General features: G+C 44.0%; 1 protein-coding gene across 7 annotated transcripts in view; it reads right to left on the minus strand.

The window, feature by feature from the left end:
• Positions 1-3,723: 3,723 nt before the first annotated feature.
• paqr6 (progestin and adipoQ receptor family member VI) overlaps positions 3,724-27,002 on the minus strand; it is a 29,398-nt gene continuing 6,119 nt past the window's right edge. For 3 of the 7 annotated variants that reach the window (XM_084176024.1, XM_084176027.1, XM_084176025.1), the window contains exons 2-8: positions 11,797-12,080; positions 10,094-10,221; positions 9,683-9,888; positions 6,966-7,092; positions 6,780-6,876; positions 6,349-6,493; positions 3,724-5,714 (exon numbers count right to left, since the gene is read on the minus strand). In XM_084176024.1, the coding sequence (XP_084032150.1) occupies positions 5,449-5,714; positions 6,349-6,493; positions 6,780-6,876; positions 6,966-7,092; positions 9,683-9,888; positions 10,094-10,221; positions 11,797-12,080 (1,253 nt within the window). In that variant the 3' untranslated portion in view covers positions 3,724-5,448. Of the gene's footprint in view, positions 5,715-6,348; positions 6,494-6,779; positions 6,877-6,965; positions 7,093-9,682; positions 9,889-10,093; positions 10,222-11,796; positions 12,081-20,849; positions 20,986-21,156; positions 21,203-27,002 lie in introns of all 7 variants that reach the window. The other 4 variants (XM_084176026.1, XR_014614182.1, XR_014614183.1 and 1 more) reach the window with 4 other exon arrangements.

The raw sequence follows: 27,002 nt of genomic DNA on the forward strand, positions 1-27,002 counted from the left end.
TCAAAGCAAGCTGCTGCAATCCAGTAAGGGACAAGATGGTTTGAGAGAGATACAGCGAGATGGTTTCACAAGTAACAGATGGATAACAATGATCGAAACTTCAGGAGGAGAGTGACAGATGGAATTGAAATAGAGTCCCTGATACAACCTATACACCACAGGGCATGTGTCTGGGCAAAACACACAACAAGGTCGACTCTCCATTTTAACCTTTCACCTTCAAAATAAAAGCGGACGTTTTACAAGACTAGTAAAACAATTGGGACACCTTTGAATGTAAATATGTAAATATACTTTATTGATGTAAAAAAAAATGTATATCGTCTGCACATGAATAAAACAACCATTTGGTTCAAGAGCTCCGTTTCCAATTGTCTACCATCTTACAGTACATTTTAAAATCATTTTTCTGAGAATGAACAAATACAGACTAATTGTACGTAAACGTTTTAGCCTGCAAAAGCACCTTTTATTGTGTGGAGGTCCGTAATCAACTACCTGAATTACACACAGCAGTACTTTCGCCCTGGAACGCTCACCACACACATCAGTTACTGGAAGAATCAAGTTTTATATTACCTTACATCACCCCCCAAACAAACAAACACACTTTAGGTATATTACAGCAGCCTCTCTTGACCTCACACTTTTTTTCTCCCTCCTTTTTTCCATATCCACTCCCTTAGGAGTGCTAATGGGTTGTGAGTAATGCTATATCGCTGGCTCTCTCCCTCTCTTTAGTGTATTGGAAATGAAAACAGTTGTTAGGCTCATGCTGGACCACTGTTTCCTATCACGTCTTCGAGGCAGAGACCCGACTATACCTTCAACCCCCTATAGAGATATACTTTCCACTGCCCATCTCCTTCCAGGGCTAGAGCCAAATGAGTCTGCCTCTACTATCTCAACTCCCTCATTATCACTCCCCTTTTAAAAGAGACCCTAATACCCTCTTTCCAAGGAAAGAGAGCCTCTATTCCCCATCTGAAGTGTAGAGACCAAGATCTCAGCATCTTCCCCATTGACTGAGAGAAAAAAGAACCTCAAATTGCCTCAAAACAAGATAAGCAATATTTGTTGTTGTATGTTAAAACAAATTTGGTAGAATCTGGCAAAATAACTACATTTTCCACTATTTTAAATGAGGTGGGCTAAGCTTGGCAACAAGAGGTTCGCTACATACTTGTTGGCTACACAGGCAAAAAAAATAATCATTGTACAATCATGCCTCCTACTGCTCACATTCATACACCAATACTTTGTTCCCTCTTGCAGTAGAACAGTGGTTGTTTTACAGTAGATCATTGCTCAGTGAAAGGTTGTCACCTGCTGTATTGGAAAAGAACTGCAGTACTCCCCTACACAATCCAACATTTCAACTGATACAGTTGATATACACAGTTGACAGACAAACACAGTAATGCTGTCAAATATGTGGTGAGTAATTTTTATTAGAGAAATTATTCCAGTGATAATACACTCAAATAATGCAGCATTGACACACTTTTAGTAACAAGATAGCAAACAATGAAATGTTTTTTTTTTCTGTTTTTTTCCCCAGGAACTATATTAAGTTCTCCACACAAAACACAGCATATATGCTAAATTAAAATAAAGGTTTAATTAAAGATAGTATGAAAGGACAATAGGCACAGACATTCATTCAAACCGCTTCTTTCCTCTTTGCTAAAACCTAGCACTCTTCAGGAGTCATATCACTGGAAGGTAATTGGTGTGTGGTTTGTGGTGTCATCCAACCAAATCTTTGCATAGCTTCCTGTTTTACTTACTGTAACATGCCATTCAATATGAACAAACTTTGGGAATCATTGTAGCTTCATGAAAGTGATCGACGTAAACAAACAGACACATTTGAACTAATAGGTTATCACTTTTTTTCAGCAATAACCTAGTTTGAACTAAAGTCAATTTCAATGATAAAAGCATAACAGAATGTTTTGATATTTTGTTGAACATTCAAATATTCAACAACTTAAAGGACAATAGGTTATATGCACCAACTGCAGGTATATCAGCACTACAATATGTGTATTCAGATACAGTTATGGTCGATATGCTCGGCCACACGCTAATCACATCCCACTTCCAAGAAACAACTTGTAAGACGATGAAAGCACCATACAAAAATCAACAGTGGAAAACTGAGTGCTATTAGAATGATGAAAAGGGGAACTCTATGGGTCTCTCTGTGTTCAATACACTAACCCTCAAAACAAAAATTGGTTTTCAAACAATAGGGCTCTCGTTGGAGTAAAATTACGTGTGTTTGTGTGTATGTGCACGTGTGTGTGTTTGTTTGTGTGCCTATACTGCATGTACACTATGCTCTGTATTCCTCAACCTGCATCACAGTCCATTTCCCTCACTGACCACAATATCACTTTCTATTCCCTCATAACCACCCAAAGCCTTTAGGGGAGACTGCGGTTGGTTGTCACACATTTTACTCTGGTGTGTATTTCTCAGCACCAGTATATCTTACAAGACTTTTCAACATTAATAGAAAGACCAAGGTCTTGCGTTGAAATAGGGACCCTATTATTATGTCTTATTCCAACATGGAGTTATAAGCCATTAAACACACTCTGTCCACTTGTGACAACCAGCCTCATCGCAGGGTTGGTTGTCACACAGTATGAGGTTCACAGGAGGTTGGTGGCACCTTAATTGGGGAGGACGGGCTCCTGGTAATGGCTGGAGTGGAATCAGTGGAATGGTATCAAATACATCAAACACATGGTTTCCATGTGTTGATGCCAGTCCATTCGCTCTGTTCCAGCCATTATTTTGCGGCGTCCTCCCCTAGGCAGCCTCCACTGATGGGATGGTTGTCACAATGTTGGCTAGTAGTTTATTCCTTTTGTAACAGGAAATGAAGCAATATAGTATACAGTGTCTTAGAAATAGCCTTCTTTGATCAAACGATACTCCTAACAAAATGCAGCATTTTATGCCTTGAGAACAACATATGTCCTTTTGAGTCAATTTGCGTGTGCGTGTGTTTGCACAGCGCCCTCTAGTTTGGGAGTTATAAGCACTGTGACAACCAACACTGGTCTCCCTTACATGCTAGACACATGATACAATAATGTGTGTTAGGTCTACATGTAAGTGCTATTATGACAAGAAATGATCATATGATGTTGGGGATGTAATTAATAACTTTTCCTAATCTAAAATGTTTAGAAAAATAATCACGTAAATATACTGATCACTGCCAAAATGAAGGAAACACTTGAGTAAATGAGGGATACAAAGTATATTGAAAGCATGTGCTTCCACACAGGTGTGGTTCCTGAGTTAATTAAGCAATTAATATTCCATCATACTTAGGGTAATGTATAAAAATGCCCAGTTGCCCATTATTTTAGCTACCATGGCTAGAAGGAGAAATCTCAGTGACTTTGAAAGTAGGGTCTCAAAGGAGCATACAGGTTTTAAAGGGTGTGTGTGTGTCTATCAGTCACCACATTTCAACCCAATTGAACACTTATGGGAGAATCTGGAGCGGCGCCTGAGACAGCGTTTTCCACCCCATCAACTAAACACCAAATTATGGAATTTCTCATGGAAGAATGGTGTCGCATCACTCCAATAGAGTTCCAGTCACTTGTAGAATCTAAGCCAAGGCATAGAAGCTGTTCTGGCGGCTCGTGGTGGCCCAACGCCCTATGGCCCAACGCCCTATTAAGACACTTTACAGTATGTTGGTGTTTCCTTTATTTTGGCAGTTACCTGTACATATGCACCACGCTTTACAACTGAACAGAAACAGTAAGTGCTGTTATATATACTACAAGGAATACATATTCAAGAGATACCACACTCTTTTTCAAGGATACATGTAAACAATAGCCACTGACAATGTTATATCAGCATGGGGTGTGGTGTATTGGTTCACCATAAACCTGTAATGACCACCACGATACCACATGACAGTGCCAAGACCCTTTGACCTCCACTGACCACAACCACATGCCTGGGAGATGAGGTTCTGTTGTGCACCATCATCTAAGATGTCTTCCATCAGATAGCTGTTATAAACAGGATCATTTGGTACGTCCTATCGATGTTACAATGATGGGTATGTTTAAAGGAGAATTTCAGTAATTCTCTGACATTTAAACAGCACGTAGTGTTTCACAAAAATGTATCCAATGACCATTACTGTATGTGGTAGAAGTAAAAAATAAGATTACTCCTAAGAACAATAAAAGTGGCTGAGCATTTACAGGAACACATACTGCGAAGAACCATGGAGTTTCCATGGAAACCTACATCTGTAAAATGGCACCTGTCTTTTAATCATAGACATGGTACAGTGCTGTAGCTTTCAGATACACGCTAAGAAAAAAGGGTTACAAAAGGGTGTCCCCATAGGAGAACCCTTTTTGGTTCCAGGTAGAACCCTTTTTGGTTCCAGATAGAACTCTTTTGGGTTCTATGTAGAACCCTCTGTGGAAAGGGTTCTACAAGGAACTCAAAAGGGTTCTACCGGGAACCAAAAAGGGTTATTTAAAGGGTTCTCCTACGGGGACAGCCGAAGAACCCTTTTAGGTTCTAGATAGCAGCTTTAGACATTTAGAGCAGGCCATCTGAGAGAGCACTATACTGGTCTGTAAATCTATTCAACTCATAGTGGAGAAATGGGGTCTAGCAATCGAAAACTGCGTATATTATGTAGATTTAAATGAGATGGTAGTGAATATTGAAATAAAATGGTGGAATCATACTAAGTAGTCCAGTTAGTGAGAGTGCAGATTATTTTAGAAGTCATGAGAATAATGTAATGGATAGTCATACTTTATATTAAATATGGGTTTTGAGATGTTCTAATAATGGCTTACAAATATATAGGACAAATGAACAACAGTAGCTAAATACTTATATATTAATATGAAAATTCCCTGCAACTTTACAGTTAAAGATTTTTCCAGTTTGAGATTTCACAAACCAGAAATAATGTTACGAGTACTTAGGTAACATTTGTGTCACTATCTATAAAAGAAGGCACTTTTATGTGTTGTTAGACATCAAATATGCTTCATATAACCCAAAGCCTTTCAAGTATAAGTGAAAAGAAGTCGGCATATGATCCTTTAACTCTAAATACCTCCACAACTTTTAACAGTAAACAATGATACTGAATAACTGAAAGGCTTCATAGAAATTGCTGGGTATTCAGCTTCAAAGTAAACAGTGAACACATTAATAAACTCCTAAACAAACCTTATAATGACGTTAGAATAACATGTAGAAAAACCATCCTGTGATAATAATCCAATGGAGTTATACAAATACTACCTGGTTTTAAAAGGTATAATACAACTTTTTGTGGTTATTATTTCCAAAGTTCATGACTGGGAGAATGGTTTAGCCAACCCTTTTCATTTGAACATACTGGGTGGTCACTGGTTGTGGGGAGTGTCACTGTTGCTTGCGTTTCGTGGGTGGCGTCAGTGGGTGGTTGGCACTGTGGTGTGGGTTCCACAGCAGAGGGGCACTGAAGATGACAATGATGCCTAGGTTGAGGATGATGCCGAGGGCCAGTGCCCCCAGGGTACTCAGGAAGGAGGGTTCGGCCGCCTGTGTGATGAGCCACGCCCTGCGTGAGGTCATATCTGCTAGCACCGCCTCCATCTGGAAGTGGGTACCCACCACGGCACAGATGTGGAAAAGCTGGTGACTGTGGCCTGAGAGAGGAGAGAGAGAAGGAGAGAGATATCAATGAGAGAGAAAGTCATTGAAAATGCTTGGATTTGATGATACTGCAGTGAATAAGGATTTACCAGGTTTGCTCAAAGAATTGTCACTATTCAAATATTCGCCTACAGTACCATTACATTTACATTTCAGTCATTTAGCAGACGCTCTTATCCAGAGTGACTTACAGTTAGTGCATACATTATTTTTAAATATTTTTTCATACCCCCTGTGGGAATCGAACCCACAACCCTGGCGTTGCAAACGCCATGCTCTATCAACTGAGCTACATCCCTGCCGGCCATTTCCTCCCCTACCCTGGACGACGCTGGGCCAATTGCGCGCCGCCCCATGGGTCTCCCGGTCGCGGCCGGCTACAACAGAGCCTGGATTCGAACCAGGATCTCTAGTGGCACAGCTAGCACTGCGATGCAGTGCCTTAAACCACTGCGCCACTCGGGAGACTTACTGCGCCACTTGGGAGACTTGACCATCACTGACACAGTAGAAATGAAACCGATATGAGCCAACAATAATTGGCCAGACTAGCTAAAGCTTGCTCAATAACTGGTATAACCTCCCAATTCCAGTTGCCACGGTAACCGGGCATTGGCGTGGACATACCGAAGTAGTCGAAGCGCCCCGGGGCCAGCCTCTCTGGGAGGTGTGAGGCAAACAGGAAGCAGGTGAGGAAGGCGAAGAGGAGGTGGTAACAGTGACTGGGCAGGGCCTCACTGTGATAGCAGCTGCCCCCGCAGCACAGCAGCAGCTACACAAACACACAGACACACACACACACACACACACACACACACATAAGATCATTGGCACAAACAGCGGCCAATAGATTAAAAGCTTTAACAGCATGTGGTCAAATCTTTATTTATTCTACACAAAATCCGTTTCTAAGTTAATGAGACAAAAGTCCTGGTCAAAGTATTAAAGAGAGGCATTAATCGTATCTAAACTGTTCCATAACAAACAGAATGCAACCCAATAACTGCACAAGCAGACTTTCTGTGAACTCTGTCTACACCTTCTTAAAATACACTCACTCTGTAAAATAGAGGGATGTTGTCAAAGATGAATGGAAAGACAAATGCCCCTGTCCGGAGAATTTTACTCCGGTGTGGAAATTGCAGCTCTAGGAATCTATGAAAAAACAGAGGGAGGAAAGTTACAATGGTTTCAATGACCAGGAGAGTGATGCATTGTGGGTAGGAGACAGTGTGGCTGCCTACCTAGAATAGCAGGACAGGCTGGTGCAGAATAGTGTGTTGCAGATGGCAATGGGCACAAAGTGTTGGTGCAGCCAGCTGTTGACCCAGCAGTCAGGCATCACATAGGAGCCATAGGTTATGGCACAACCTGGACACAAACACACAAAACATTGAAAGGTTAAAAAACATACAGCACCAGTCAAAAGTTTGGACACCTACTCATTCAAGGGTTTATCTTTTTTTTTTTTTTACTATTTTCTACATTGTAGAATAATAGTGAAGACATCAAAACTTTGAAATAACACGTATGGAATCATGTAGTAACAAAAAAAGTGTTAAACAAATCAAAATATATTTTATATTCTAGATTCTTCAAAGTAGCCACCCTTTGCCTCGATGACAGCTTTGTACACTCTTGGCATTCTCTCAACCAGCTTAATGAGGAATGCTTTTCCAACAGTCTTGAAGGAGTTCCCACATATGCTGAGCACTTGTTGGCTGCTTTTCCTTCACTCTGCGGTCCAATTCATCCCAAACCATCTCAATTTGGTTTAGGTCGGGTGATTGTGGAGGCCAGGTCATCTGATGCAGCACTCCATCACTCTCCTTCTTGGTCAAATAGCCCTTACACAGCCTGGAGGTGTGTTTTGGGTCATTGTCCTGTTGAAAAACAAATGATCGTCCCACTAGGCGCAACCAGATGGGATAGCGTATTGCTGCAGAATGCTGTGGTTAAGTGTGCCTTGAATTCGAAATAAATCACCAACAATGTCACCAACAAAGTACCCCCACACCATCACACCTCCTCCTCCATGCTTCATGGTGGGAACCACACATGTGGAGATCATCCGTTCACCTACTCTGCGTCTCACAAAGACACGGCGGAGCCAGTTTCATCACAGCGCTTGATGTTTTTTGCGACTGCACAGATTTTCCGGATTGACTGACCTTCATGTCTTAAAGCAATGATGGACTGTCGTTCCTCTTTGCTTATTTGAGCTGTTCTTGCCATAATATGGACGGTCTTTTACCAAATAGGGCTATCTTCTGTATACCACCCCTACCTTGTCACAACACAACTGATTGGCTCAAACACATTAAGAAGGAATGAAATCCACAAATTAACTTTTAACAAGGCACACCTGTTAATTGAAATGCATTCCAGGTGACTACCTCATGAATCTGGTTGAGAGAATGCCAAGTGTGTGCAAAGCTGTCATCAAGGCAAAGGGTGGCGATTTGAAGAATCTCAAATATAAAATATATTTTGATTTGTTTAACCATTTTTTGGTTACTACATGATTCCATATGTGTTATTTCATGGTTTTGATGTCTTCACTATTATTCTACAATGTAAAAAATAGTAAAAATATAGAAAAACCCTTGAATGAGTAGGTGTGTCCAAACTTTTGACTGGTACTGTACAATATCTGAGTCTAAATCTACCATGCATTTACCTACCATACACTCACCAAGCACTTAAAATGCTTATAAATTGCAATGCTCACAACATACTGTATCAATTAGGCTCTAACAACCTACTAATGAAACATTGGCCTTGCACTTGCTGTAAATATGCTTCAGCACCAGTTTATAATCCCAATTATGTACTTCTGGTAAATCTACAGGCTTTTGTAAATAAACGTGGCTGCAGAACACCACCTACAGTAAACATTTGCAATTCTTATTGCAGAAATTGACTTTTGGACATTTAGGGCTGGGTATGTTTTGACAGTAAGGAGAATTGTGGTAGATTAAGGATCAAATTGCAGGGGCCTCATATCCGTTAATATGGCTTTAAGCGGCAGTTTTTCAAAGTAAGGGACAAAGTTTATGTTCGAAAGACAGAGAGACAAGTCTATCACACACAGCCATTCAAGCAAGCACACACCCAAGAAAAGCATGCGTATTCACAAGCATAATGCAAATACCCAAGTATGTGAATCCGTTGAGCAAGCACGTGGACACAGACATTAATCCATGGAAAATCTCCACGTGAAGGTGTAGAGTAGTGGTATGCAAACATCCATAAAAACCTTTCCCAGATGCTGGTTCCGAGAGGAAAACATATGCAGATATTTTAATCTCTGCTGTCTGTTGACCTAAATCTGACAGTGCAATCTGGTGCAACATGCTCTCTGTTTGTAAGTAGCCCTGTATGGCTTCTCTATTGGAAGAGCAACCCTAAGACTGAATGTTTTAAATGAAAGACAAACATTATTCAAAGGTGATTCAAAGGATTGTAGAAGAAAACAATCTCTGATTTCACTGTTGATACTGAGCTGTCGAACCGATTTTAGCTTATCTTGATACTTGAACAAGACATATATTATTATGAGGTTTTGTGGGCCAAAAACCTTAATTAAAGTGAATCTGACAAGCCCAGACAGCACAGCAACACGACACACACAGCGCCAAATCATACACACAAACAATGACGTTACCACACAAACAATGGTTACAAATGTGGGAAGTGGTAGTGGCCAAGGATATAAAGTTCTAATCGTGCAACTAATTTCCCAAATTCGCAGAGACTTTTTGGAACTTGAAAGATTGCCCCTGGCCTGTACCTTGTGGTATTGCACAAGGTCGGATTAGAAGAAGCAGTAGCCTACTGTGAGAGTTGGCAGACTTGGTACAGGAGGAAATTTAACAATAAAAAATTACTAAAGGTAAAGGAAGTACAAATAGTCTAACCGTGAAGTGCAGACAGTCAGACTTCATGCAGTGGGCCTTACCCAGGCTGTAGAGGCTGAGGGCCCCGTAGTCGAAGAAGTAGCAGATGTGGCGTGCCTCGGGGGACATGGTGCTGAAGGTGTGGGCACAGCTGGAGGTGAAGGGGTACACACAGATCAGCAGCATGTACACCAGCAGCGGCCAGGTGTAGCTCTCCGACAGGAAGTTCAGTGTGGAGCACAGGACGCTGAAGCGCCACAGGAAGTACCTGGGAAATTAGATGCGTCGCAACACCGTCAGTTCAAATTCAGATGAAATTAGAGAGTTATCGGAAGATTTGATACGAAGACAGGAAGACACCAATCTGATACGTATGCTTTCCAGTCTAAACCAGCCCTAATTGTTACAGAATACCTCCCGTTATCTATGGATCTGATCTCGTCTACATTCAGTGTTTGCATTCGTGTACATACCATGTGGGCAGGAAGTGGGTCCAGATGTTGACTGTCTCATTAGTCATCTGGAAGCTGCTAAGGATGCAGTCCAGGGCAGAGCTTTGGGGGTGACGGTAGCCCGAGATGATCCCATCCTCCCGGAACACCTGAAGGCAAAACACAAACACATTTGCTGTGATACAGTACATACTTTAGACTACTAAAGAGATTATCTAACATACAACTGGAGGACATCAAGACCTGTCCTGTGGGATTATTTAAGATACTCTTTGAAGAGGTAGGGTTTCAGATGGGGAAGGGACTCTGCTGTCCTAGCTTCAGGAGGAAGCTGGTTCCACCATAGGCTTGCCAGAAGAAAGAAGAGCTTTGACTGGAAGCCAGTGGAGGGTGCGGAGGAGCGGGGTGACATAGGAGAACTTGGGATGGTTGAACACCAGGTGGGCTGCGGCATTCTGGATAAGTTGCAGGGGTTTGATGGCACAAGCGGGGAGCCCAACCAACAGCGAGTTGCAGTAGACCAGATGGGAGATGACAAGTACCTGGATTAGGACCTGCGCCGCATTCTGTGGGAGGTAGGGTTATACTCTACGAATGCTGTAGAGCATGAACCTGCAGGAGCGAGTCACTGCTGATGTTTGCAGAGAACAACAGGGTATTGTCCAGGGTCACGCCAAGGTTCTTTGCACTCTGGGAGGGGGACAAGGTGGAGTTGTCAAACGTGATGGAGGTCTTGGAGCGGGCAGGCCTTCCCCGGGAGGAAGAGCAGCTCCGTCTTGTCGAGGATGAGCTTGAGATGGTGGGCCGACATCCAAGCTGAGATGTCTGCCAGGCACGCAGAGATGCGTGTCGCCACCTGGGTGTCAGAAGGGGGGAAGGAGAAAAGTAGCTGAGTGTCATCCGCATATCAATGATCGGAGGGACCATGTGAGGATATGATGGAGCCGAGTGACTTGGTGTATAGAGAGAAGATGAGAGGGACTAGAATCGAGCGGGTGGAGAGGAGGATCTGATGGTTCACGGTGTCGAAGGCAGTGGATAGATCTAGGAGGATGAGAACAGAGGAGACAAAGTCAGCTTTGGCAGTGTGGAGAGCAGTTTCGGTTGAGTGACCCGTTGAGTGACCCGTCTTGAAGCCTGACTAGTTAGGATCAAGAAGTTTGTTCTAAGAGAAATAGCGAGAGAGTTGGTCAGAGACAGGACACTCAAATGTTTTGGAATGAAAAGTAAGAAGGGATACTGGTCTGTAGTTTTTAACGTCAGAGGGCTCGTGTGTTGGTTTCTTGAGGAGGGGAGCGACTCGGGCCCTTTTGAAGTCAGAGGGGACACAGCCAGTGGTCAGGGATGAGTTGATGAGGGAAGTAAGGAATGGGAGAAGGTCTCCAGAGATGGTCTGGAGAAGGGAGGAGGGGATGGGGTCGAGCAGGCAGGTTGTTGGGTGTCAATTCAGATCCCCCCTCTTATTCCTTATAATTTAATAGGCAAAACTGATCCTATATCAGCACTGCTACTCTGAGATGCTTTGTGAATACGGACCCGGGTGAAGATGGAGCAAGGACTGGGTTGAACATAAGTGCAGACAGCCCTCTGGGAACTGTGTGACATAATCCTGATCTCGACACCATTTCCTATATTTAGTAAAACATGAACATTCAGTCAGTGAAACCTCTGAAGGTTTGTGAAATGGTTGCAAAAGGTTTCTCTTTCAGTCTGGCCACTCTTACCTTGGGGATTTGGTGGATGTCAAAGAGCTGGGGGAGTTTGATGCTTAGCATGTCAGTGGGCAGTCTGATGGCCCCCCTCCCTCTCTGGCAGGCCTCCCTGAGCCTGGCCCTGCATCCCCGGCAGAGGACACACCAGACTGGGCAGTCAAATGCTGGGGCCTGGGCCCCCTCTCCAGGCCCTGGTTCCCATTGCATACAGCGGCCCAAGCCCCAGCCTTGGCCCCAGCCCTGGGCCCAGACCCCACCACCGCTGGCCCCCCCGCCCCCCCACCACAAAGGAAACACTGCAGAGAGAGAAAGGGAAGGGAAGACAATTGCTGTTAGATATAATGCTCTAGAAATGACACTGCCATACACTCAGATATAATGTGTGAACACTGTTACATACCCATCAGAACTAGAAATGTGTTTACATATCACACAAGACACATCCAATGTATGTGAACAGTTTGGGGAACAGTCCACTCTGTTTCCCCTGGTTTCAAATTACAAACCAACACAAAAACATTCCATAGAATTTTCTCATGGTTCCATCAAAATGAGTATTCCTTCCTTTGTCATGATGTCCTTGTTGACTGGACTCAACAGTCTTCCATTGTGTCAACCTTCTCTAGACATCCCCAGACATGGACTCAGATTTAGACAGTGGTTAGCATTGTCACATTATGGTGGGCTGTTAGCTAACAAAGCTAGCATGACAATAACATGTTCCTGCTATGCAGTATTGAACAGAGGACTCCTTCTGTTCAGATAGCAAGGGAGATTGTCAATAAGAGTATTTTGTTTGTGAACCCAGCAAACCACACCATGTTCAATATTCCAGGCCTGCTTTGCTTGCCATTTTTCGGCTGGCAAAACAACATAAAACACTAGTTGGTTTGATGCAAATCTGTCATTGTCTATTGAGAGTTTCTGTTGAGGAAGTTTTATTTTGCCCTACTTACTGATGTTTAAATCTCTCATGATCTCTCCCTGTCTCTTTCTCACTCAAAGGTATTTCAGATACCCTATATGGAAATACACAGAGTGTACGAAATATTAGGAACACCTTCCTAATATTGAGCTGCACCCCCTTTTGCCCCCTTTTGCCCTCAGAACAGTCTCAATTCGTCAGGGCATGGACTCTACTAGGTGTTGAAATCGTTCCACAGGGATGCTGGCCCATGTTGACTCCAATGCTTCCCACAGTTGTGCAAGTTGGCTGGATGCCCTTTGGGTGGTGGACCATTCTTGATACACACGGGAATCTGTTGAGCATGAAAAACCCAGCAGCGTTGCAGTTCTTGACACACTCAAACCGGTGCGCCTGGTACCTACTACCATACCCCGTTCAAAAGCACTTAAATCTTCTGTCTTGCCCATTCACCCTCTAAATGGCACACATACACCATCCATGTTTCAATTGTCTCAAGGCTTAAAAATCATTCTTTAACCTGTCTAATCCTCTTCATCTACACAGATTGAAGTGGATATAACAAGTGACAACAATAAGGGATCATAGCTTTCACCTGGATTCATATGGTCAGTCTATGTCATGGAAAGAGCAGGTGTTCCTAATGTTTTGTACACTCAGTGTATATCATATTAATATGTGCAACCCACTATCAAAGCTTATTGTGAAATAGACACAAATGACTTGGGTTGCAACGTCATACAGAATTCAATATAATATAATTCAAATAGAAGAGGCAGTAACTGGGAGCACGCTAGACTTTTAAGTGACTTGAGTGAATCTGTGAGGAACAGGAAATTAGTGAAGTGCAGTTCACGAATGCTTATTTTTGAACAACCTTTTCTACTGACTGATACTTTTTTCAGAGTGACTCGTTCCTTTTAGTCGTTCGTTTGACCTGCTCAGCGGCTCCAGAGACGTGCTCCGACCACCAACTGCCTATCATATGTGCGCGCAGGAAAATAGATCATGATGCATACGCAGCATAGAGAAGAAAAATACATGTTTAGAACTGGTATTTGATCTCATGGTGCAAGAATGAATGTAATTAATAGATTATTGAAAGCTACATAGATTTGTAGAAGCCTAAACAGCCTGCATCTGCTGAACAAAATCGAGAACAAATCGTTAGGGTGCCTGCTGCAGTTCGCGAACGATATGTGCTTATCTCCCTATCCGCAGTCAAGTCATTCCACAAAGAGTCGTTCACAATCTAGTCTGGTTGCAGCCGCAACTAGACCTTGTTTCAAATGTATTAATAAATTATCTTATTTGTATGCCTAGCTATGTCGTGGTAAATATATTATGTTATAGCTTGGTCTGACTAAAATCTTGTGCATAACCCATCTTGTGTTGGGGCCTTTGGACTTAATACAATGCACAAAGACTTCTATCTTGTCGGCCTTATCAGCAGGTGGCTATGGACAACACCCACGCCATAGGTCTCTCAAGTTCTCCCAAACTCACGAGTTATTGCTCTGAGGACATACACACACCCCCCCCACACACACACACATACACACACACACACACATCATCATTGTTAAACATACACACACACACATACACACATACACACACACACACACACACACATACACACACACACATACACACACACATACACACACACACACACATACACACACACATACACACACACATACACACACACATACACACACACATACACACACACACACATACACACACATACATACACACACATACACACACATCATCATTGTTAAGCACACACACACAAAAAACCCCTTCTGTCAGGCTGAACATCTGAAGACAGAGAACCCGACTCAGAGCCAATGCAATGGAGATGACCTCGACCAACTCATCAGGACCAATCGGAAGATCGGAACTACTAGAATCAACCTACTTTATTTTATTGTATAAAATGTCAGCACACAATGTTTTGGGGCGCGCTCTCAGATATCTCCCTACGAGGTTGACGAACGGGTCCGTGCACGCTATTTACAGATATCTTTACCTCTGAATAAACTGCCTTATATTATACAATCATCCACCTTGTCCAAAAGTCTCTACTTGGTCTCCGTTCTCCAGTAAACTTGTGATCATCAACAAACTTGGTAGCAGAGGGTGGTTTTCTAACTCTGAATTCGGTCCATAAAGGTTGATAGAGACAGGAGACAAGTAAGAGACGGATCTGAAAGGACGGGTGACCTGTCCGCAGGAGCAGCCGGGAATCCAGCTCGCCTCAGGAAACTGATCTAGACGGCCGTCAATACAAAGGTAAGCAGAACCTGTTAAAACAAAATCTGCATATTGTATTGTAGGATAAACCCAAATTTTGATCAGTAGTACTGGGCGTGAGTATGGATTACTGTTAAATTTATAACATATCTATTATGACTCAAAAGGCATATATGTAAAGATATTTGAATTCTTTAGGTTCTTACTGTTGAAATGTGACTCTCTAGGGGAGGAGTCTAGTTACAGGTTGTGGTTCACGAGAGACGGACCCTTTTATTTTTTGCTGTTGATATCTGAAATCTTAGGTTTTTACTGTTGAAATGTGACTCTAAGAGAAGAAGTCTAGTTACAGTGGTTTTTTTCCTGTTGAAATGTGGCTTTCTAGTGAGGAGCCTATTACAGAGGTTTTGGTCCACAAGCGATGGACTCTTTTATTTGATCCACAAGAGAAGGATCTGGTGACTTGATAAAAAGATTCAGATAGTCGGGTTGAGTTAATTCCGTGAGAATCCAAGTCCAGAAAAGGTTCTCCCGACTAGACGCCAGTTGAATGGTTTAAACGACTGGGAGTCTCCTTGAGGAGAATCAAAAAAAATAAAAATAAAAATACAAGTTCAGATAGTCGGGCAATTTGGTTGACGTGGCACTCAACTATATGTACTGTGAGGAACTTAAACTGAATTCGTGTGTTGATGCTGATATGTAATGAAAAATTTAATTGTTGAAATGATAACCTGAATGTTGTGTAAGATTGGCCGTTTCATGAGACTAACTAGTTGATAACTTTTAAGAGGACCACGGAGTCCTATTTTGCTTGTTATGTAGCCGCTGCGCTAAAAGCTGACTTGAACTTTTTCCCTCTTGTGGAAGTTGGTATTTCCTTAGTTCCTAAAATTAAATTGGTAATTATTTTAGGAGCGCTCGAGTTTGCTAATATATTCTTCCAAAAGGGCGATTCTGATACCTTTTGGGAAAATATATAATAACTCGAATACCTGAAAAACAATAATAACTTTTGCTAAATAATTCCCAAAATTAAATTGGTAATTATTTTAGGAGCGCTCGAGTTTGCTAATATATTCTTCCAAAAGGGCGATTCTGATACCTTTTGGGAAAATATATAATAACTCGAATACCTGAAAAACAATAATAACTTTTGCTAAATAATTCCCAAAATTAAATTGGTAATTATTTTAGGAGCGCTCGAGTTTGTTAATGTATTCTTCCAAAAGGGCGATTCTGATACCTTTTGGGAAAATATATAATAATTCGAATAATTGAAAAACAATAATAACTTTTGCTAAATAATTCCTAAAATTGAATTGATAATTATTTTGGGAGCGCTCGAGTTTGTTAAATGTATTGTTCCAAAAGGGCGATTCTGATACCTTTTGGGAAGATATACAATAACTCGAATAACTGAAAAACAATAGTACCTTTTGCAAAATAATTCCTAATAATAAATTATTGAAAAAATTCTTTGTGTACGAGGGTGGGACATCAGAGATAAGTCTGAGTCAGCGCCAAGAATACATTGCTGGTTTCGGCCAGTGACGGGCTAAGTGCACCAAGATAGTCAAAAAAAAAAAAACTGTATAACCATGGCAACCACTACCGTCCCAAAACTCAAGTTTAATGAATATCTAGATCAAAAAATACAGGATAGAGCGGGAGGGAAAGAACAGTATAAGACAGTGAAGAAAGTGTGGGAGGGAGTGAAACTCAAATGGACACATGCAGGTTACTTTAGCGGGGGTGCCCCGTCTAAAGGGCAACTCACCTCTATGGAGAAAGAGCTAGGGGAGGCAGTGAGGGAAGGAACAGAAAGTGAATTGGTAAGGAATAAGTCTCACTTATTCAAGAAGGAAGGGACTAAACACAGAGAGAGAGCAGAGGCTGAGCTAAGGATAGGTACGTGGGCAATTGAGGAAACACGACGAGCACACCCATACAAGAAACCAGACATGATGGGTGTGGTGATTGAACCCACAACTGAGACAACACCAATAGTGGGGACACAGTCCATGAGTGACATACCAGCGCCCTCAGCACCACTGTATCCGACCCTGCCACAGGAAGCGAAGAGCACACCACCCGCATACACACACACTCCTCCAACTAACCCTTATAACCCATTCCTAAGTCCTGCAGTGGTACAAGCGCCTGTGTTCGTGGTGCAAGGAGGACACCTAGAGGGGAACATGGCACTAAGCGTAGGGCAAGGTGTACTTCACTGTGTGGAAGTCCGAGCCAACAGCGAGCCACAAGGACGAGAGGAGCCACACCCGGCCGGCGGAACCCAACCCAGACCCAGTCCCACAAGTGGGGGTTCCAACCCAGAGTCCCTGGTAATGATGACTCAAAACCAACCGTCAGATCTATACAGGAAAGGGGGAGCATCTGGCCTAAGACAAGCAGCTGCACCCAATCAGCCTAAACCCAGACTCTCAGAATGGTTTGTCGAAAGGGGAAGTACCCAATCCATGACAGAAGGGGGTGCAGGGGACAATGAGCTTTGGGGGTCGATAGGGTCTGGCTCATTAAGAAGCTCACGGGGGGTCTCAATCGGGGACCCACCAAGTGAGGATGATGAAGGAGAACAAAGGAAGGAAGAAAAAACCTATGAGGCTGAGTGGGATGCGTGTCAGGGACAGGCGTCACATAACACCACCATAATAGAAGAAGCAGAGAAGGGGAAGACCTGGGCCTTGAAAGGGGTGATGGTGGGGGAAGTTGTTGACTTGCATGAACCCATCAGAAAATCTGCCAGACTTAGAGAAAGGGGATTGAACTCCCAAATGCCACTTAGACCAACAGCAGACCAACAACATGAAGAATACCAACCCTGGAAGATGACTGACCTGACCGCCCTGATGGATCAGATGCCCAGCCTCCATGGTGGAGCGTCTGCTTGGCTGTTGCAACTTCAAACCCTTACATCTGGGTTTAGGCTTGCTCTGGCAGACATGAAGGCACTCTTGGCCAGGGCCACAGATCACACCACCATGACGGTACTGACAAGAGAGGCAGGTCTGGAAAAGAGCGGAGGTGTGACGCCACCGGAAGTCTATAGAACTGTGTTGTGGGAAGTTCTGAGGAGGGCATATCCTACAGAACGAAACCATGCAACACTGACCTCTTTTACCATCGGCCCTGGGGAACAGCCAGCTGCCTACCTGGACAGGGCCAAAACCACTTGGAGAACGGTCCATGACGAACCATATGATCACTCCGACACCACGTGCAGCATGTGGAAAGAGATGGTGGTGAGCGGGACCCCAAGTGACGTTCGAACCAAACTAAGGGGAACTGTGGGATTAATGGCACTCCCTAGGGCGCAGTTTAACTCCCATGTCCATCATCACATCACCCAATACAATAAAGACAAGGGAGGGGCGGAAACACATGTCCAATCCCTGCAGGTGCAGCTGCTCAAGCTACAACTGAAAGAGGCACAGAAGGGAGATAAGCCAAAGAAACAGATGGTGGCTGAAGACCAACCTGACATTTCTCAAATAATTGAAAAAACTGTCTCACAAATGATACAAACACAGCAGCCGCCTCCAACAACACTTCCAACGATCGCAATGGTGCCTCAGCCATACTATCAAGCACCAACTCCACCATATCAGCCACCGGTGGCACCATACCAGACTCAATGGGGACAGCCAAGGCCACAAGGTAATAGGGGGGCCTGTTACAATTGTCATCAATATGGCCACTCTGTCAGATGGTGTCCATTACCACCTAGTCCGCAACAGCAACACTGGCTGGCAAACAGGGGTAGAGGTTATGCCTTCAGATCAAGAGGAGGCCCAAGACCGATGTACCAGCCACATGCTGCCCTACCAGCATATAACCACCCACAACAAGACCCAAACCAACAGCCTAACCAGCAGCCAGCTCCTACCTTCCAGGGCATGTCAGACGAATATCCTCCCTGGCCCTGAAGCTGCCCACCACCACAGAACGGGAATGGGGGTCAGCATTTTCCACTTCATACTGAACCAACTGTCATGTGTGAAGTGGAGGGAGTTACCCACCAATTTTTGGTAGATACAGGATGTACGTACTCTGCCATAAGATCTCGTCAACCACTCTCTTCGGAATCAATACAGGTGGTGGGGGTATCAGGAACACCCGAAGCACAAAACAAGACCATACCATTGCTCTTCCAATGGGGCCCTTCCAATTTGAAGCATCAATTCCTATATTGTCCCAACTGTCCAATCAACCTATTGGGAAGGGACCTATTGTGCAAACTGAAATGTTCAATCTACCTTACCGAAAAGGGTGTGGAGGTTTCCATTGATCCCATTACCTCCACACCAGTTCATCCAGTTAGGGTGCTGATGCTACCCATCATCCCAACCCCAGTGCTCTCCCTGACCCAAGAAATATACTGGTTGAAGTGCATCGAATCCGGCCAAGGAACCCCTGAGGTTCAATTCAAGTTCAACCAGCTGAGACAACTCATTTACACATTTCACCCATACAAGACTCCTCAAGCTGAAATCCACTGTACACTTAATGTGACTGATAATGATGTCAACCCATATACTGATGACTGGGATGAAAACATGATGCACCTGACACCAACAATCAGATGTTGTACCATAGTGTGTGGACAAGAAGGAGTGGCTGCTCCGGTTATCCTACCTTCCCATTTGAAATCCTGGTACCTACTGGGCGAAGAATCTGCTCCCCATGTTACACTGGCAGTTGGAAACGGTTTTGAAGCAAGGAGCCTTGGGCCTATGATCAGAAGAGCATCCAAACTCCAGTGGGAACCCACCCAAACTCCAGGAATAACCAAAGCCACCACTGAGAACATGTGGAGGTTTATGACAGTTGACACAGAGGAACATTGCCTTCCTGAACGTTTGACTCTCCCAAGACACCATGGTAAACCTTACACAGACCACCCCTCATCACAAGCACTGCTTTCCACCATTGATGAAGGCATATGGACACACACCCCATTTGATGTTGGACAACTACAGGTGGAACCAGTCACCATCACCTTACTCAACCCTGATCAAATTCCTATCTACCGAACACAGTACCGTCTGAAACCTGAACAGACCAGGGGGATCAAACCAACCATAGATGGGTTGTTGGGAGCTCGTGTCATATATCGCACTGTGTCTCCATGGAACACACCAATCTTACCAGTCTTGAAAACAGGAGGCGAAACATACCGGATGGTACAAGACTTCCGAGCAGTGAACGACGTCACTGCACCCATTGACCTACCTGTCCCTGACCCTCACATTACACTGAGTAATCTCTCACCAAAACACCAATACTTCACCGTTGTGGATCTGGCTAATGCCTTCTTCAGCATTCCACTGGATGAGGCTTCACAGCCTCTCTTTGCCTTCACATATGAACATCAACAGTATACGTATTCGGTTCTTCCACAGGGTTACAGGTGTTCTCCCGGAATCTTCAATCATATCTTGAAGACACACCTGACTGAATTGAAAATCCCTGAAGGAGTGATACTCATCCAATATGTAGACGACCTTTTGCTGGGGGCTCCCACATCTGATCTCTGTCTACAAATGACAAAAACCCTACTTGACTTCTTGGCTGTCAAAGGCTACAAGGTCAAAATGAGCAAAGTCCAGTCCTGTCGCAGAACTGTCCTTTTCCTTGGCAGAGAAATCTCAGGAGAAGGTGCTGGTCTCTCGAAATCCCACCGAGATTCCATACTCCATCATCCACGTCCCATCACAGTGTCAGGCATGTTGTCCTTCCTGGGGTTGACAGGGTACAGCCGTACCCACATCCCTGACTACACATCCAGGACTGAACCACTGAGAGAAATAGTGAGAGAAGCAGGACCAAGAAACTTACACTCCTCACTTACCTGGACACCTGAAGCATCAACAGCGTTTGCTCTCCTAAAAACCGATCTCTCGGTGGCAGCAGCTCTGACAGCACCCGACTACAAAAACAAATTTCATCTTGATGTTTCTGAAAAGGAGGGGTTCACTTCTTCCATCCTTTTTCAGAAACAAGAGGGGGAGAGAAGAGTACTGATGTATCATTCCTCTAAGTTGGACCATATTGAAGCAGGTCAGACAACATGTTCCAGGTATGTGGCTGCAGTGGCAAAAGCTATTGAAAAAACCGCCCACCTGGTAATGTGCCACAAATTGGAAATCCATACGCACCATGGGGTTGCAGCATATCTGATGAGCAAGGAATTCACGTTCAGCGCTGAAAGAAAGAACAAAATCCAGAATAAATGCACCCAATCACACATTACTTTTGTCAACACCGACAAAAACATGGCAGACGCACTCAATGCAGAAGAAGGGTTGGCACACTCCTGCGAAGAGAGGGCGGCACAGGAACTGAAACTGCGACCAGACTTGGGAAACGAACCCCTTACCAATCCTGATCTATGGTTGTACACCGATGGATGCTGCTATAGAGGAGAAGAAGGGAACATAGCAGCATATGCAGTGGTACAGCAGCTTCCAGACGGGTCACACGTGACCCTGGAATCAGACATCATCCCACAACCTGCCTCAGCCCAACTAGCTGAGATCATTGGTTTGACTCAAGCCCTGGAAAAGGCTGAAGGAAAGACTGTGAACATCTACACTGACTCAGCATATGCTCATGGAGCAGTCCATACAGATGGACCACAATGGGTCAGACGTAACTTCACCACAACAGGAAACCTTCCGATCAAACACAAGGCACAAATGGAGAGACTGATAAAAGCAGTCTCACTACCTGAGCAGGTGGCCATCATGAAGTGCAAAGGACATCAGCAACTCAAGAACAAAGTCAGCGAGGGAAATGACGCAGCTGACAAAGCAGCCAAGAAAGCTGGGGGCTACACTCCAAGACAGATGGTGCTGCAGACTCAACCAGCTAGAACAGAACTCACAGACCAACACATAAAGGAACTACAATTCACAGCGGGCCCGTATGAGCACTCGGTATGGGGACAGATGGGAGCCACCAAAGGACCTGATGAACTTTGGAGATGCCATGACGGCAGGTTGGTGGCCCCAGCTAATCTCTGTCCCGAGCTGATACGTGAGGCTCATGGGCCCACCCATGAAGGGAAACTCAAAACTTTACAGAAGGTTTCCCATATTTGGTGGCACCCACACATTAAGGACATGACAGACTTGTTTTGTGATGAGTGCAGCATTTGTGGCAGCCACAACCCAAAGAAACCTTTCCAAACACCCATGGGTTCATACCCAGTACCTAATGCATGTTTTCAGGACATTAGCATAGATTACACTGACATGGGGGCTGATAATGTAACTAATGGGAAAAGGTACTTATTGGTAATGGTAGATCGATTCTCCAAATGGGTTGAGGCAATACCAACAGCACGTGAGGATGCTAGGTCAGTTATTAAGTGGCTGCAGACTGAACTCATACCAAGGTATGGGGTTCCAAGACAAATTCGATCCGACAACGGGTCCCATTTCAGTAACCAACACCTGAGACAGGTGGAGGAGAGGTTCGGTATTGTGCACAAGTTTGGGTCTGTGTACCGGCCGCAATCTCAGGGCCTCGTGGAACGCGCCAATCAAACTTTGAAGGCTAAGATAGCCAAGGTATGTGCAGGTTCAAAGTTGACGTGGGTTGAAGCTCTGCCCCTGGCGTTGATGGCCATGAGAGCCTCTCCAGGAGCAGGCACCCATCTCTCTCCACAGGAGATTATGACTGGTAGAGTCATGCCTGGTCCACCAAGGGAGGGAGGTCATATGCCCGCCCTTGATGTACAACAAATTGTAATGTCTGAATATGTGAGAAAACTAACGGAACTCTCTGCAGCTCTCTCCAAACAGATTCACAAGGTCCAAGAGGGGGAGCTGACGGGAGATCCGGCGCTGCTGAAGGTAAAAGTTGGCGACTGGGTAAGGATCAAGGTTCACAAGAGAAAGTGGCAAGATCCCAGGTGGACTGGACCGTACGAAGTGAAGGAGGTTACTTCACACTCAGTCCAGGTCAAAGGTAAATCAGGCGCACCTTGGCACCACTTGACACATTGTACACCAGCACCAACTCCTTCCAGAACCCTGACTGAAGTCAGAAGTGATTTAATCACATTAAATTCGGATCAAATTCTTGACACCAACACTATCTGAATATGTGGAGGAGACTCCCATCTACAGATACTGGAGGGGAAAGACAGAGGAGGGACAGACCACCATGGGAGAGACTGGGGTGCTCTGCTCCACTCCTTGTTTTGCTGATTGTAACTATTGGGGTTACTCTAGGAATCATACTCTGGTCAGTACAGCACATGACACAGACACCCATTACACCCACTAGTAAACCTAACGACACATTCAATGCCACAACCATACGTCCGACCAACCTGCACTCCGACACATTGAGCCCAGATCAGAATGTAAGCCACAGCCACCACGTAAATAAACGACAAGTTGTCTCTAACACCCTTTCCTGTAGGCCCAGACAATTGTATAGAAGCACCACATTATGTATACCCTTTAATGTTACCACTACTGCGACAGTGCCGTGGGTAGACTTCAGAGAACTTACCTACTACCGTGACTGGGACTGGTATATGACAGTGGGGGTCACCCATAGCGATTGGACTTGGACAAACTTGGTATGTGAGACTAATTATGACTGGTCCAGTTGCACCTCTACTACATTAGGAAAACAATGGAGGAAACTCTTGACTTTGACAAAAAACTCTAAAGGACTCAAATTTACTATCTATCCTGGTATTGCATTAGGCTGCCAGGACTTTAGACTTGCTCCTTATGTAAGCTGTACCACTGCACCAGTCTATTGGAAGGTTCGAATTTGTCATATTAATAACACAAAAGCACATGCTATTAATGAAAATGGTAATAAGAATAATTCTATTATTTTACTTACCACTCCACCTACTTTGGATGATGCAATCCTGACCGCTACAGGTGTCTCTGGCCTTTCTAACAACTGGCTCTTGTTGACTGAGGAAGCGGCAAAGGTGACTCATCAGAGTTGTGTGGTTTGTATGGGGGCACGGCCATTGCTTCGCATTATCCCTGCCGCCATTACGCCAGAATGCTTCCTGTCTGTCATGAAATATGACAACCCTTCCGCCAATTGTACACTATGGGACGTAGTTCATCCCTTGGTTACTAAAGCAACTAAGAAACCAATTTTTTCCTATCAGGTGGCTAGAGCTAACTTTACCTGTGTTAATCTCACGAAAGGTCTACCATTGTTGGGTATGGTACCTGTTGGATGGTGTCGGTTTATCTATACGTCTAATGCTGAGTTTAAACCTGTTTCCAGGGCTGATGTCTGGTGGTGGTGTGGAGGCGTTCATCTGTTTGATGGACTGCCTGGAAATGCCACAGGCACCTGTGCACTAGTCTCTCTTTTGCTACCAATTTCTGTGCATCCAACAGGTGTTCAGGAGCTGGTGACCCATGTGTCTGACTTAATTCCTACCAGGACCAGGCGCGCTGTGGGCCCTACTCATGGGGACCCAACCTACATTGATGCAATTGGGGTCCCTAGGGGGGTACCAGATGAGTATAAATTGATTGACCAAGTAGCTGCAGGTTTTGAATCTTCATTTTGCTGGTGGTGCACAATTAATAAAAATGTTGACAGAATCAATTATGTCCATTTTAATGTTCAAAAATTAGGCAATTGGACACAACAAGGTTTTGAGGCGGTGCATGGCCAGTTGGCTGCGACCTCTCTCATGGCTTTCCAAAATCGTATTGCTGTCGACATGCTCCTGGCTGAAAAAGGAGGAGTATGTGCTATGTTTGGTGAACAATGTTGTACCTTTATTCCCAACAATACAGCCACAGATGGCAGCTTGACTGTCGCCCTGGAAGGGTTACGAACTCTTAATGGTAAAATGAAGAGCCACTCAGGGGTGGACACTTCAATGTGGGACTCTTGGATGGATGCGTTTGGTAAATATAAAACGCTTGTTTCTTCTATACTTGTATCCATCTCTGTTTTTGCTGCAATTCTAGTGCTTTGTGGATGCTGTTGCATTCCATGCATACGGACGCTGACAACCAGGATTATAACCACCGCTATTGATCCACATCCTGCAGATAACGGTCAGATGTTTCCTTTGCTTGCTATTGACGATGCTGACCAAGGATATCTGGATGATGAATAGCATTTAAGCTTTTTGTCACGTCTCTTGTGAGACGTGAAGAGGGGGAATGTAAAACTTTATCTTCTGATAAAGTTTTCCCTATTTTGCCAAATTGCAGCATTTAAGCTTTATGTCACGTCTCTTGTGAGACGTGAAGAGGGGGAATCAAAACTTTATCTTCTGATAAAGTTTTCCCTATTTTGCCAATTACACTGTTAGCTTGTGTCACGTCTTAAGTTTTCCTTCTTTACTGTTACTTGGTCACGTCTCTGGGGAGACGTGAAGAGAGGGATTTGTCGTGGTAAATATATTATGTTATAGCTTGGTCTGACTAAAATCTTGTGCATAACCCATCTTGTGTTGGGGCCTTTGGACTTAATACAATGCACAAAGACTTCTATCTTGTCGGCCTTATCAGCAGGTGGCTATGGACAACACCCACGCCATAGGTCTCTCAAGTTCTCCCAAACTCACGAGTTATTGCTCTGAGGACATACACACACCCCCCCCACACACACACACATACACACACACACACACATCATCATTGTTAAACATACACACACACACATACACACATACACACACACACACACACACACACACATACACACACATACACACACACACATACACACACACACACACATACACACACACATACACACACACATACACACACACACACATACACACACATACACACACATACACACACATCATCATTGTTAAGCACACACACACAAAAAACCCCTTCTGTCAGGCTGAACATCTGAAGACAGAGAACCCGACTCAGAGCCAATGCAATGGAGATGACCTCGACCAACTCATCAGGACCAATCGGAAGATCGGAACTACTAGAATCAACCTACTTTATTTTATTGTATAAAATGTCAGCACACAATGTTTTGGGGCGCGCTCTCAGATATCTCCCTACGAGGTTGACGAACGGGTCCGTGCACGCTATTTACAGATATCTTTACCTCTGAATAAACTGCCTTATATTATACAATCATCCACCTTGTCCAAAAGTCTCTACTTGGTCTCCGTTCTCCAGTAAACTTGTGATCATCAACAGCTATCACAAATGTACACTTTAGTAAGTCTCAGTCACAAATGACAGCTCCAATAAGCCCCCTATGGTGAACGAGAGGCTTGTAGAATCATGTCTCAAGTTTTTACTTCATCTTCCGCCGGTAGGGGGTCCTGCGCGCTCTGGGCATTACTGAATAAAATGAACGAAATGAGTCGAAAGATTCATACTTTTAACAGAACGAGTCAAAAAGATCTGAGTCAGTAAAAAGTGTCGAACTTCCCATCACTACAGGAAATACTGTGTGATAGCCACTGAGGCACACACAAACAGCAGAACATGTATGTGCTGAACAAGCAAACAGGATGGATAAACATGCCAGGAAAGGAAGGATCATGCCATCTTTCACACAAAGCTGAGTCCTCTGCTAGGAACATACAGTATTAACATTCAAGTAACATTTGCGTTATAATGGCATAGGCCATAAATCATGTTTGTTTGTATGCAATAAAAAGTATGCAATAATATGACATGATGACAATCATAACTGATTTGAACAGCTTCTTTTCTTTTTATGGCACTTCACTGTAAAAATTGACTTAAGTACACTCTTAGAAAAAAGGGTTACAAAAGGGTTCTTCGGCTGTCCCCATAGGAGAACCCTTTTTGGTTCCAGGTAGAACCCTTTTTGGTTCCAGGTAGAACTATTTTGGGTTCCATGTAGAATCCTCTGTGTAAAGGGTTCTACATGGAATGCAAAAGGGTTCTACCTGGATTGGTTCCAGGTAGAACCCTTTTGCATTCCATGTAGAACCCTTTACACAGAGGATTCTACCTGGAACCAAAAAGGGTTCTTCAAAGGG

This window comes from Coregonus lavaretus (assembly GCF_964263955.1).
Source record: "Coregonus lavaretus genome assembly, chromosome: 13".
Classification (NCBI taxonomy): Eukaryota; Metazoa; Chordata; class Actinopteri; order Salmoniformes; family Salmonidae; genus Coregonus; species Coregonus lavaretus.